The sequence below is a fragment of the Euleptes europaea genome, chromosome 7 (genome assembly GCF_029931775.1).
Source record: "Euleptes europaea isolate rEulEur1 chromosome 7, rEulEur1.hap1, whole genome shotgun sequence".
NCBI lineage: Eukaryota > Metazoa > Chordata > Lepidosauria > Squamata > Sphaerodactylidae > Euleptes > Euleptes europaea.
Window position 1 is genome coordinate 68,246,354 of NC_079318.1, and position 14,090 is coordinate 68,260,443.

General features: G+C 44.1%; 1 protein-coding gene across 4 annotated transcripts in view; it reads left to right on the plus strand.

Annotated features, from left to right (window-relative positions):
• The window catches only part of EML6 (EMAP like 6), a 157,379-nt gene that overhangs the window by 129,296 nt on the left and 13,993 nt on the right, over positions 1–14,090 (plus strand). For 2 of the 4 annotated variants that reach the window (XM_056852697.1, XM_056852699.1), the window contains 8 exons: positions 4,312–4,390; positions 5,141–5,270; positions 6,297–6,395; positions 8,346–8,366; positions 8,762–8,935; positions 10,039–10,247; positions 12,141–12,298; positions 13,901–14,015. In XM_056852697.1, coding sequence (XP_056708675.1) covers positions 4,312–4,390; positions 5,141–5,270; positions 6,297–6,395; positions 8,346–8,366; positions 8,762–8,935; positions 10,039–10,247; positions 12,141–12,298; positions 13,901–14,015 — 985 coding nt within the window. The remainder of the gene's footprint in view (positions 1–4,311; positions 4,391–5,140; positions 5,271–6,296; positions 6,396–8,345; positions 8,367–8,761; positions 8,936–10,038; positions 10,248–12,140; positions 12,299–13,900; positions 14,016–14,090) is intronic. The other 2 variants (XM_056852698.1, XM_056852700.1) reach the window with 1 other exon arrangement.

A 14,090-nucleotide genomic window follows, 5' to 3' on the forward strand; every position in this document is an offset into this window, starting at 1 on the left:
TTGGTGCACTCTTTTGATTTCTGTTTTAGTTCTTGCTGGCATGCTTGAGTAGCATGGGTGTGTGCCACACGGGAATGACCACTCAGAGGCTTGTGCATGAATGACTATAATAGCCTGGGTCTATTTTCTTGAACTGTACTAAGTTTCTCACTTGGCTTTATTTGCTGCTTCCAAGGGGATCAAGGTAACTCTTTCAGTGTTGTCTTGTTTTACCCATCTTTAAAGTGACTGCGTTTACGTGCTTGAGTTGTCCTAATTTCGTTTGGTTTGCTGTTTTCCTTGCCAAGTTGTTTGTACCACAGTATAGTTAAATTATGTTATAGTAAATGTATTAGTAAATGTACTAGCTGTTATTAACCTCTTGTATTAAGCTGTATTTTAAACCATGCCTGCAACTCCAAGATCATTGCTAGATTGTTTTGTACTTTAATATTATTACTTTTCTAACTGTTTTGAAGAATTGTTCAGTGTACAAAGGATTTATTGTCCCAATTTATTTTGCTGTAAGTAATATAATCATGATGTAATTTATCTGTTTTCTGAACGGAATTGGTTTCAGTTTGCATCCTCCATTATTCCTATTAGCAGTTAGCTACTCCGAGTAAAAAAAAAAAATCTAAATCTTAAAGCAAAGGTTTTGTTTTAACATTTGAAATACGTTTTTCCCCCGGTGCTGGTAGTATTGATGCTATTAAAATAATACTGGCCTGGGTGCAAAGCTGTTCTGACTATTTCTGGGCTCCCCCCCCCCCCCGCCCAAGAAAGTTTGGACCTGTGCTTCTCAAACAGCGGCCCTGCAAGGAAGCCACACATCAACGCTCGTTTGAAGCCAAGAGATGGTGGGAGAGCCTGACATTCAAACGAAAAAAGGAGAAAAAGCCTTGGATGCACCTGAAATTGCTCTTTGGGTCCTGGCCAGTATTCCTAAGGCTTGCTTGATATAGCCCTATATCTAGCGATACTATTAAATACCCTTCAAGTCCCACAATTATGGCAGCTCCAAAAAGGGTTGCCACAATTGCAGCCACCGTAACAGTCACCTGTAGTGCATACACTACTTCTGATTCATCTACTCTTTCCTCCCTGTGAAACTCAAGCCCAAGGCTGTTCACATATAGAAAATATGGAGGTGCCCCATTTTTCAGCCAGCCTTTCCATTTCTATAAATTGTCCCTCTTCCAAGAGCCCCTGCAGATATGGATGGTTTTAAACATGTTTGATTCAGCAAAGTAACGTCTGTTGTAAGGATCAGGAAGCTAAAATGTATAGTATCCAAGTATATATAAGCTCGCTTTATAAATTAAATGAAAAAGATCTCCACTGTTGGAAACAAGGTGCAGGACTGGACCGACCTTTGATATGATCCAGCAGGATTTTGGGGAGGTTATGTTCTGAAAAGATGGTCTTATGTAATTTCTGGAAAACCAAGAAATCAGGACTTGAATAGATCAGAGCTGGGAAGGATGTTCAAGCTGCGCTTCTCCTTGACTGGATCTCATATACTTCTGTAAATGATTAAAGTAGCCATATGGATCTCCCAGTTTGGATCGGGACCGCGGTGCAGTAGAAGGGGAGGGGAGGGAGTCAACACTTTTTTCAATACCATTTTCCCAGTTCAAATTGTGAGCATTCCCATCCTCACCTGGAATCGCTGTTTGCCATGTGAGAGAAAACATACAAGAATCCATACTGGGTCCCCGGTGTGTGTGATTTGAATCAGGAAGACAGTATGAGTGGTACGGTTGCCAGCCTCCAGGTGGTGGCTGGAGATCTCCCACTACTACAACTGAGCTCAAGGCAACAGAGATCAGTTTACCTGGAGAAAATGGACACGTTGGAAAGTGGATTTTATGGCATTATACCTCATTGAAGTCCCTCCCTCCCCAAACCCCACCCTCCTCAGGCTCCACCCAAAAAATCTCCAGGTATTTCCCAACCCGGAGCTGGCAATCCTAATGAGCAGGAAAGTTTTAAAAGTCTTGCTCCCAGCTCCTTGCATTTTGTCTAGTTTGGTCTCCTTATTGAGAAAGGACATTCAGGTTGATCTTCATTCCTGTAACATTTAAGGTAGCTGCCACACACCAGAATTTTATGTGTTTCCCAAACCCGTACCATGTAGCCTTCTGTTCCATTAGCATTAACAGTTACTAATATTTAGAGATGTTTCGGTCAGTTCCCAGCTGTGTGTTTGTCTTTTCCAGTTGGGAGTGTGTAATTATAATTTGCTCTTCCACCATTAACTGCTGGTGCACTTGGGACAAGGAATTCTGAGTTACTGATGTATTCACATAATGAAGCAAAGGTAGGATAGCACAGGACAATAGTGAGGCCTAAATTAAGCACTCAATAAATAACATACAAAGCAGAGGCCTTGCTAGCAATGCGCCACCTGTGCCTGGAAACCAGTCTGCAGAAAGCACACTGACGCTCTAAGACAGGAGTGGGGAACCTCCGACCTGCAGGCTGTTTAAGGCCCGCGACATTATTTGGTGCGGTCAGTGGAGTCTCCTGTGGACTCTCCATTGCTGCACACGTGTGTACTTGCGTGCATGGGGGAACCCGGTAAGGCTTCCCCCGATCGCTAGGCCGCTTGCACGGCCAGATGAGTGTGTGTATGTGGAGGAGGGGGGAAAGCCGGGAAGGCTTCCCCCGATCGCCGGGCCGCTTGCGTGGCCAGGTGAGTGCATGTGTGTGTGTGTGTGTGGAGGGGGGGGGAAGCCGGGAAGGTGTGTGTGTGTAGGGGAGGAAGCCGGCAAGGCGTGTGTGTGTGTGGGGAAGCTTCCCTTCCTCCCTCTCTTTCCTTCCTTCCTTCCTTCCCTCCTTCCCTCGTCTGTATAGCCTCTCCTAGGGTTGCCAACCTCCAGGTGGTGTCTGGAGACCTGGCAACCCTAGCCTCTCCCCCCTCCCCACCGGGAGATCTACACCTGGTATGGCCCCCGAATGATGTTATAAATGTGCAAATGGCCCTTGGCAGGAAAAAAGGTTCCCCACCCCTGCTCTAAGACAACTCAGAAGCCACTTATGTCACCAGTAATGTATACAGTCCCTGTAAAAAAAAAAAGACAATGGACTCTTAACAGGCATAATCCAGTTTTGGGACAGAACAAAATACAACTACCTGTACCTCCTTCATTTCACACTGAGCTGTTGTTTGCAAAGGTAGTATTTTGGTTGTTTTCATACTGAGAAATAGATCGATACAAAAGCCACCAAATATGACAGAAGGGTTCACGTTAGATCAGAATGCAGACTGTAGGAGAGGTAACTGAGGATCCTACACTTTCACATATACAGAAGAAACTGGAAAGGTGCTTGTTCACAGCGTGTTTTCCCCTTCCACAGGGGTCTGTGGGAAATCTATCCACTCACAGCCCCTTTTCAGGGAAGGGTCATAGCTTCGCAGGAGAGCACATGTGTTCCATGCACATGGTCCCAGGTTCCATCCTTGGCATCTGCAGCTCAGTGGTTCTCAGGTAGCAGGGGTGGGAAAAGCATGTGCGTAGGACCTTGGAATGATAGAAGCCTTTTATGCATGGCTGTTTCCCTCGCCATCATCCCTCCAATGACTTTGGGTCTTTGTTTTGGTTATGCATGCCGTTTCCAACCATCAGAGGTTGCCTCGCTCTCCCCTCTGGTTTCCACGCATTTTGTCCACATTTTCAGGGACACATTTTATCACAAATTTGAAAACGCGGGGAAACCCAGGGGGAGAGCAAGGCAAACTCTGATGGTCGGAAACAGCATACATAATCAAAACAAAGCCCCAAAGTCATCAGAGGGGTGACGGCCAGGGAAACAGCCATGCATAAAAGGCCAGAGTAGAAAATCGTGGTGTTCTGGCTGTACACTGGGGCTTTTCCAAGCCCCATATTTCCATCACAGCCCTCTGAGCCTCCTGAAAAGCCTCTCCTGAAGAACAGGGCCCCCTCTAAAGTACAGGCTAGCCCAGGGGCTATAACCGGACACCACACAGAGAATGAAGGGCTTAGCTTAAAAGGTAACACCTTTTCCAGGCATCTTTGGATCCTGGCCCTAGTTTCCATGGAGTTACTGTTGATTTGCACAGGTGCAATTCTAAAATGACACGGCCCAGTTGCAATTAAGTCTCCCAGCCTTTCTGCTATTTTGAGTTTTGTCTGCTGTAGATAATTTTGACAAAAGCTCTCAAATCCTGACACTGGCAGAGATGAACACACGCATACACCCTCCGGGCTAACTGGCTTCATTGCACCATGCTCCAGTCAGCATGTAGAAGGTCTTTGTTTTCCTTTCACACACACTAATATTTATGTCTCACTGCACTTCTTTCAGGCCGCCAGTTAGCAGAGCTGCTCCTCAACCTGAGAAACTGCAAAAGAATAATGTCAACAAAAAAAGGAAACTGGTTGAGGTCAGAGTTAATCATTCCCTTTTCATTTTTGTTCATTCTCTTTTAACACCCTGTGTCTCACTGTAGTTATACAGGAGTCCGGCAGCACCTTAAAGACTAACAAAAGTTATTCCAGCTTCAGCTTTCGTGAGTCAAAGCTCACATCATCAGAAGACGACTCACGAACATTGATTCTGGAATAAATATTATTAGTGTTTAAGTACCTCTGTTTAATTTCACTGTAACAGATGGACATGGTTACCCCTCCAAAATTATACGCATTGATCTTATTACTCCACACACATACCCACGCACACACTTAAATTTGATTGTGTTCTTTAATGGTCTTGCCACTGTCATATTGAATTGTTATGCAGAGCTACAAGGGCAATGGTTGCACATTCATTGTGCGAATTTGTTTTTGTGCGAGATTCACATTGTCAGCAGCAGTAGTCTTGGTTATTTCCATCTTTTCCAAATAGTCACCATGATTTGCAGCTGGTGTAAAGAGGTGACCTTAGATAGTCCATTCAGTAATTTGATTACATTGGCAGCCAGAGTTTGCCCCACTCCACTCCGATTCAGAATGTTTTTGGAATGCATATTCTTTCAGCATAGGGCATTCTCTCCTCTTTTCAACCAAACACCACATAGGAGCATGTTCCCTATTCTCCTATGAGTCAAACTGTGCAGTTATACCTTTATTACTTCTGCAAAATGTCTGGCCTAAAAGATGTACGCTACTTTATTCTGTGACATTTTCCCTTCTAGGAGTTGGCTTTAGATCATGTTTTTGGGTACCGTGGATTTGATTGTCGTAACAACCTTCATTACCTCAATGATGGTGCTGATATTATTTTCCATACTGCTGCAGCGTGCATAGTACAAAACCTTTCCACAGGTAATTCACAGAGCGACAAAACCAAACAGCGTGATTATTTTTCAGCCTTCCTGTATCTTGACTTAAGTTCCAGTTTTGAGCTCTGTGTGCTGCGTTGCGTTCATGGAGCATGCACACAAGCAGACCTCCCTGTTCACTTCAGTGCTTGGGGTGCATTCCTGGTACAGAAGGCACCAGAGCAACCCGTGCCTATATTGGAGCATGAGGCATGCATCAAAGGCACCAATATGCATATCCTTCTTGGACCAAGTAGAAAATGTATGGACCCATTTTTAACAGTTCTTTTGAAGCAGATGCAGAATGCTGGCATGGTATAGTGGTTAAGGTGTTGGACTAGGACCTGGAAAACCCAAGTTCAAATCCCCACTCATGCCATGGAAGCTTGTTGGGTGACCTTGGGTCACACACTCTCATCCCCCTGACCCTGACTAGTATTTGGATGGGAGACCTCAAAGGAATACCAGGATTGTGATGTGGAGGCAGGCAATGGCAAACCGCCTCTGAAATTATCTTGCCTTGAAAACCCCACGAGGTCACCATAAGTCAGATGTGACTTGATGGTGAAAAATAATGAAGCAGACAGACCTTTAGTCCATCTAGCCCAGTATGATCTATGACTAAAGAAGCTGAAACAGAGAAGGGGTCTTTCCCGGAAATCCTTTAACTGGAAATGTCAGGGGTTGAAGCCAGGGCCTTATGCATACAAAGCATTTTGAGTTAACAATGGGAAACCATCGATTACAGCATGTTAAAGTATGGCATAACCAGGTTTAGCACAAATGCTGAACAGATGTTAGTTGAAATAATCTAAGACTATTTTTACTCCAAATTTCAGCTGTGTCATAATGGGAATGGCTAGTTCCCTTCCCATCCTTCCCCCTACAAGAGCTCTTTTTTGTAGAATGGAATTATTTGAAAATGTATAGTCAATACAAACTCTGTTTAGATACTGTTCTGAAATCAATCTCTCTCTCTCTCTCTCTCTCTCTCTGTTTTTTTTTTTTTTTTTTTTTTGGAATTGCATAGGAAGCCAGACTTTCTACCTGGAACATACAGATGACATCCTCTGTCTGACTGTCAATCAGCACCCAAAGTATAAGAACATTGTGGCAACCAGCCAGATTGGTAGGTTCATAGTAAAGTTAAAATAAAGGGACTTCAGTTCTTCTCTGTGGAATCGGACAGTGCAATTCCCTCTAGATCACCCTTTTCTGCTATTCGATTGCCAGCTTTATTTCTAAGACCAATATAAAGATCCCATCTAGCCCAGTACCAGATAATGTGACATGCAGCAGCTCTCCAGGGACTGGGTTATCTGTGATCCTTTTTATTAGTAGCTGTCCGTTATGTGGGACTCACTGAGTTGCAAACATGACCAGAAGTCTTGTGACATCAGTCATGTGATGTGAAGAGGCAGAGCCAGAGTGATGACTCCACCATCATCAAGGCCACGCCCATGGGCAGCAGACCAAAGGAACTGGGGTCAGGAAATACAAGCCAGGTAGCAGGAGGTGTATCATAGTAACCAATGAGTCATGGAGTCATCCTCTCTGGCACAAGTGACCTCACCTCATCATCCTGCTGCTTCCCTTGGGATGCACGCAAAGAAAGGAAGGAAGCATGGCACTCTTGCTTTCTACACAACAAATCCTTCCAAAAGGCAGCAGAGGAAATGGTGGATCTATAGGGGCTTGTAACACAGCAGTGGTTCCAGGATCCAGCTTTGGGTCACATCCCTTGGGCTAAAGTCTGCTGTTCTACAGGAACAAAACTGTAGGGGTAGGGGACAAGCCAGCATGGTGTAGTGGTTAAGAGCGGTGGTTTGGAGCGGTGGACTGAAATCTGGAGAACTGGGTTTGATTCCCCACTCCTACACATGAAGCCAGCTGGGTGACCTTGGGCTAGTCACACTCTCTCAGCCCCACCTATCTCATGGTATTTGTTGTGGGGAGGGGAGGGGGAAGGTGATTGTAAGCTAGTTTGATTCTTCCTTAAGTGGTAGAGAAAGTCGGCATATAAAAACCAACTCCTCTTCTTCTTCTTCTTTGTATGGGAAGCCTGACACATATTTACATATATTCACAGCCATGAGAGCTGGGAGTTTCCTTTTAGTTGTGGTTGGGCTGTTTTTTTGGGTTGATTCAAATGAAAACGTCAGGAGCAGGTACGGAGCATCAGATTGGGCATCAATGCTGGATTCAGTCACGAGTGCAATTTCAGGTTTCAGATAGGGGGCAAAGACATTTCATGGGGAGGAGGAGTTTCTTAGCAAAGTTTAAGGTCCATTCTGGGATATATTCATGGCTTAATTGCAAAAAAGTCGTTTATTTTAAGAGTTTTTGTGATAGTTATTTTTAATTCCACACAATCTGTAGCAACTGTCAATACATAGGCTCATTTATATTATAGCAATAGTCGTTGTAAGTGCAGAGCTAGTGATTTGGTCAGAAAGAGAGCTGCTCCTTAGAGGGGGAAAAGGAAGCCACAGTCTCATATTTCTGAATGCAGAGCAGTGCTTAAAGATGTCTTGGCAGCATCTTATGGTTCAAACATTTGACCAGGCTCTGATACTCCAGGTGAATGTGGTGTTCAGAATCCGATCCTGGATAAATGGCAACCTTGGCCAGTGTGGACTGTAGTCAAGACCAATGCTGTAATTTCTCTTGGTGGGTGGAACTGTCTCTCCGGAGGGGAGATGGTGCTAGGAGGAGGGCCTGGCCATTCTGGACACTGGCTCCTGTTCTCTTGACTATGGTTAAGAGGAAGACGCCATTATTCCTGCATCAGTCCACCCTAGACATCTTGTGGTTAGAAAAACTCATAGGATTTGGACCAATATTTACTATTTATGAGAGTTAAAAATCAGGATGTTAGCCATATAATTCAACAATATTCCTACCTCTCTTTTGTTTTGTTGTTCATTTATTTAATCCATACTCATGTTGAATTTTGTTTTTTTGATTTGGCGCTTCCTTCTGATGCTGATGCTGAGCACTTCAGCATTAGAAACACAACTTATTTTAGCTATTATTTTCCCTTGGTGCTTTCTCATTTGCCATTGCCCACACCATGCAGGTGATATGACAGAACTTCCAGGTAAGGCAGTTCTCTCCTTTGAGTCCTAGTCCACAAAGTCCCGTCAGAACTGTTCATGCTCCCCTGCTGTATCTTTGTCAATTGCGAGCACAAGTTGAACATTGACAGATTAATTTGTGTGTGTGTGTATGTGTGTGTGTGTCAACCTCTCCATAAATGTTTCATTATTATTTTAGAACTCGTCTTCTTTTGTAAACTGCGCTACTTCTCCCCAACCTGCCATGTTTGTTCCATGAGATAGTATTACTATTCGATGTGGTTCTTATGCTTGGGGAGGGGTGGCGATGTTTTAATTTGTCTGTTCGCCTGTCTTATTCTTGATAAAGTTTACCAGTCTCGGAACATGGACAACTTTAAATAGCTTCCTTTTGATTCCTCCTTTTAAAAAAATCCAGGTACAACTCCTTCTATCCACATCTGGGATGCAATGACTAAGGAGACGCTGTCTATGCTGCGCTGCTTTCATTCCAAAGGGGTGAACTATGTCAATTTCAGTGCTACTGGCAAACTCCTGGTGTCTGTAGGAGTGGATCCTGACCATACAATCACAGTGTGGAGGTGGCAGGAAGGTGGGTTTACAATTCTTGTTCTTATTTATTGGAAGAGCCATAAACACTTAGAAAAAAAACTACACGTTACATGTACATATGAGCAGCTATAGCCCCAAGGCCCCTTTTTAACTTAAAAAAAATGATTTGGGAGCTGGCAATCGACAGCAGAGAAGCAGTAAAGGTAGATAATCTTTTCCATACCTGCCATTTCCCCACTCCAGCAGCTTCCCCCTCATGAAGTTTTACATATGAAAATTATGTTCACATTAAGTTTCACATAAAAATTAACATGTGCTAAGGAAGAAAACACCAGGAGGGAAGGCAGCATGATATATAGCCCAATCTCATCAGATCTCAGAAGCTAAGCAGGGTCAGCCCTGGTTAGTATTTGGCTGGGAGACCACCAAGGAATACCTTGGTTGTTATGCAGAGGACGGCAATGGCAAACCACCTCTGTTAGTCTCTTGTCTTGAAAACCCCATAAGGGGTTGCCGTAAGTCGTAAGTCGTCTGTGACTTGACGGCATTTTACGTGCATACACATGGAAGCAAACAATATTTGACTGATTTCTTCTATCTCCCCATTTTGGCTGGATCTACACACACTGGAATGAGGAGGCAGAAGATTAAGGCGGTTGAAGGGAATTTACTGATTTAGACTACATGTGTGTGTGTGTGTGGGTGCCACTTTTGAATCCTGTCCTACATTTAAAAAAAAACTCCTTACAAAAAGAAAAGCAGTGCATCACAGGCCGAGAGTCTAGCATAGCCATTTGTCTCCACTTTTCTGTTTGCAGGAGGATTTATGTAGAGGAACATTCGAGAATGTGATTTCCCTCTTGCAGTCTGAAGTGGTGTGGGCTGTTCTGCCACCTCATTCTTCACATGTGTAGACCATGCCTGTCTGTAGGGCTGTAGACAGACCATATTTTTTCAGATAATTGAATGATAAAAACTTTGTTGCTCATAGTAGGCACACTTTTGTCTTGTCCTGTCCCGTTCCCCCCATCCCCACCCTGCATCCAGCAGGATTGGCTGGGTTTGGTGGTTCTTTTCACATATGTCCCGAATGATGATTAACATACTTATGGAAGATTAAATTAGTCTTTCTGATATCCACAGGAGCTAAAATTGCAAGCAGAGGAGGACACCTGGAAAGAATCTTTGTTGTGGAGTTCCGTCCAGACTCAGATACTCAGTTTGTATCTGTTGGAGTAAAACACATGAAATTTTGGACTTTGGCTGGAAGCGCTTTGCTCTATAAAAAGGGAATAATTGGTTCATTGGAAGATGCCAAAATGCAAACCATGCTTTCTGTGGCCTTTGGAGCTGTGAGTTCATATTTTTACATAGGGAGTTGGGGTGGGTGGGGAATTCTTAGTTACTGAAACGGTTCATTTTTGTGCAAATGACATACGAATGATAACACGTTCTGCTTTTGTGGCCTTTGTTTATAAGAAAGTATTGTGGTGAGCACCAATGTTCCCAATCCAGTTGACATTGTTCTATAATTAAGCATAAGGGAATCTTAACATCCCAGTGAGTGTCCAGCTGAAGGCTAAGTTCTACATTATGTGCAATACAGGGAGGCTGCCAAAAAGGGCATCCGCATATCATCTTTTCCCCTTGTTCCTCCTACCATGTAAAATTGCTTCCCCAGTGGTGCCAAGCAGCATGGGGAGAAAACACCCAAATAAAAGTTGTGGCCTTAAACTATTACTAATTTCTTTAGCAATTTTGGAATAGAAAATTCTTGACCTTATATGACTTGGATCCCATTGCTCCTAAAGATGGTGATGCCTGCTCACAGAGAGACTGTGTTACACCATGAGCTAGACCGTTGCCCAAGGGACATGAAACTACAGCCAAAGATGTTTTCCCACTTGTCCAAGCCCTTGGACAACTTACAGCTCAAGCAAGTGTGCTGCGTAAGAACCTATTAGAACGTATTTCTTACAGTACTGCATGAACTTTTTATGTAAGCTTTTGTGCAGGCCTTTGCAGAACAGTGCTAGTGGCTATTTGGTGTCTACTTGTGGTTCTTTGGATCCAATCCTAAACATCTTATTCATCCATACAACAGTCAGGTGAGATTATTAGTAATATTCCCATGTGTGTCTGCTGTTTGGTGGCCCACTTCACACAGGGAACCTTATTGAAGTTGAAGTAAATTAAATAGCAAGGGTAAGGCTCAGATGGTGAGACTAGGAGGACAGAAATGGCAGCCTTGCTAATATAAGAGCTTGGACAGAGTAAAGAAAGGAGGAAAGGAGCAAGATGAGACGAGGGGTTGTAGATAGAAGCAAAGAGCTGGAAGGACTTCAAAGGTGATACTGGTAAACTGGTCCTTATACAGTTGTATCTAGGGGTGTGCATATTGGTATCCTGATGTGAAAACGGCAGCAATAAAGGGAGCTGAAAAAAGCAGATCCCAAATAATGCCAAATTTTTTGGCATTATTCAGGCCATTTTGGCCCCGCCACCATTTATCCCCCTCCCTTCCCCCGTCTCCCTTCCCTCCATCTTCCCTCCCTCCTTACTTACCTGCCTCTGACAGTAATTCAGAGCAGCAGCATGGGCTGGATTTCTGTCAGATCCACCACCCCAGGGGGGCACATCTTACAGATCCGGGGGTGGGGGTTCTGTATTTTTTGGGGTTGGGTTTATCAAACCTGAACGTTTTCAAAAAATCTGTTTTTCCGAATTTTTTGAAAATGTCCGGGTTTGCTAAACCCAAACCCGAAAAATACGGGAAAGTTGGTGCACACCCCTAGTTGTATCTGATCTCTGCCAACCCTACTGAATTTGTATCAAAGTATGGTAAATAAGATTGGCCATAAAAAAAGAAAAAGTTATAAGAAATGTTCCTTGTTTTCCTACCAAAGCTTTCTTTTTTACATACCTATAATGCTAATGAACTTATTTATATGGAAGGCTATACCTAATGCCACAGAAATGCCTTACTGATTCAATAAGACAGCTCTATTATGGAATCTGATACCTCAAGGGGGGAGACAGTTTTGTGGCAAAATACATTTCGGGGCTTTGGACCTCAGTCTGAGAAGAAGCATGGCCCTGTGGAATACAGAACCTGCCATCTCTGGTCCGGAAGCTTGCCCGCTGGTGCAGAGGGCCCACTTAACTAAGTCAAGACATAATGGAGATATACAGTTAATGGCATTTGCAAGGAGGACCACTGTTTTTCTTTTCTTTTTTTCTTTTAGAACAATCTTACTTTCACTGGTGCCATCAATGGAGACGTGTATGTCTGGAAGGATCACTTTCTGATTAGGCTGGTAGCAAAAGCCCACACAGGCCCTGTCTTTACAATGTACACAACTCTTCGAGATGGCCTCATTGTTACTGGAGGGAAGGAAAGACCGTAAGGAACTATAATTTGTTTCTGTCAGCAGTTGCCTACCTACCCCTTCCTGATTCAGAGAGAAATGCAAGTAACTGATTAGGAGTGTGAAGGATTCTGACAAGCTGGATGAAGAAAAATACTGTTATGCACACTGTGCCTTCTTGAGCAGTTAGGTTAAATGGCAGTACTGCATGTTGCATTTTCGTTAGTCAAGAGAGGGGGGGAAAGCAGCAGAGGTTCATGGTCCATGTAGTATCTATTTACTTATAAATAAAGAGTTGTTGTATCCAATCAACCACATACAGATCAAGCTTGTGAAAGGGATCTTTGCCCCTTTCCTCTTTTCACTGCAACCTCCGGGATGGCAAGCCCTTGGGAACAATATGGGAGGCAGTACAAGGGACTGTAGCAGGAAGGCATCCTAGTCCTACATGCTTTTGGGGGAGCATAGAGGGGCTGCCGTTGGAATGAACAGAGGTCTCTTCCTTAACCCTGCTCCATTTGCAGTTTGTTTCATTGTAGCCCAGCATCTTGGAACAAAAACACTGCTAAAGCAGATGGAGCAACGGTTAATCTTGCAACCCATTCATAGAACATAAGAAAGGCCCTGCTGGATCAGACCAAGGCCCATCAAGTCCAGCAGTCTGTTCACACAGAAGAGTACCTTTTGTAGTCTCCCAAGGCAGCACCCCAGTTTTAGCCAAATCCAGCTAAAAACTCCCAGCTCTTCGTGTCTTTGTGGCTCCAGGTGCAAAGTGTTAACTTCTTTTATCTGTCTCACTGCCCCTCGCCCACCTCTGACAGGTGCTACTTTCTAAACTCTGGATAGAGACTCTGGGCCATTCAGGACAATTCAGATCCATTTGTTAAGCCACTGATCATCAGTCAGGCTCCTCTGGAGCAACCATTTCTGAGAAACAGCCGCAAAGGACAATCCTACACGAAGCCTATGGCCAGCCACTTTACAGTTGCTACAGATGTGATTCTAGCTTCCTTCTAGGGTAGGCTCCAGAACACACACTCCTTCCGCCCAGCAGTTTCCCTCTTGGGAGTAAATTCCCATCTGAACTGCGATTAATGGAAACATTAGCACCTACTTTAGCTGTAGTTAACATTTTCTATTTAACCAGGATCTGAATCCATCACTACACCATTTTCAGATCCTGATTAAGTAGGATGCCTGATTATCATTCATTGTGGTTGAGGTAGGTGCCAACATTTCCCACAGACACACACAAATGGGGAAGGGGGAAGGATTTGTTAACGCAGATGCATGGGTGGGAGGAGGGGCTAGTCACAGTTCTCTTCGAGCTCTCTCAGCCTAACCTACCTCACAGGGTGTCTGTCGTGGGGAGGGGAAGGGAAGGTGATTGTAAGCCGGTTTGATTCTTTCTTAAGTGGTAGAGAAACTCGGCATATAAAAACCAACTCTTCGAGAGAGAGAGAGAGAGAGAGAGCCTGAAAACATGTGAGAAACATTTGTCCCAGGGGCTTGTTTACTACATGGGAGGCCCTTCAGACAATACAGAAAAAGGCATAGTCTGTAGTGCGATCATGGGGACTTGGGCAAGTATGTGCCAGTTTGTGTCTTCAGTGACATCCTGGCTGACTCTTTTTCAGAACAAAAGAAGGGGGAGCTGTGAAATTGTGGGACCAGGAGATGAAGCGCTGCCGAGCATTTCAGTTGGAGACTGGGCAGCTTGTGGAGTGTGTGCGCTCAGTGTGCAGAGGGAAGGTACGTGAGATGCTTATTTGCTCCCCTCACAAGCTTGCTATTGATGTTGTGCATTACATGAATCAGGAGAGTCTG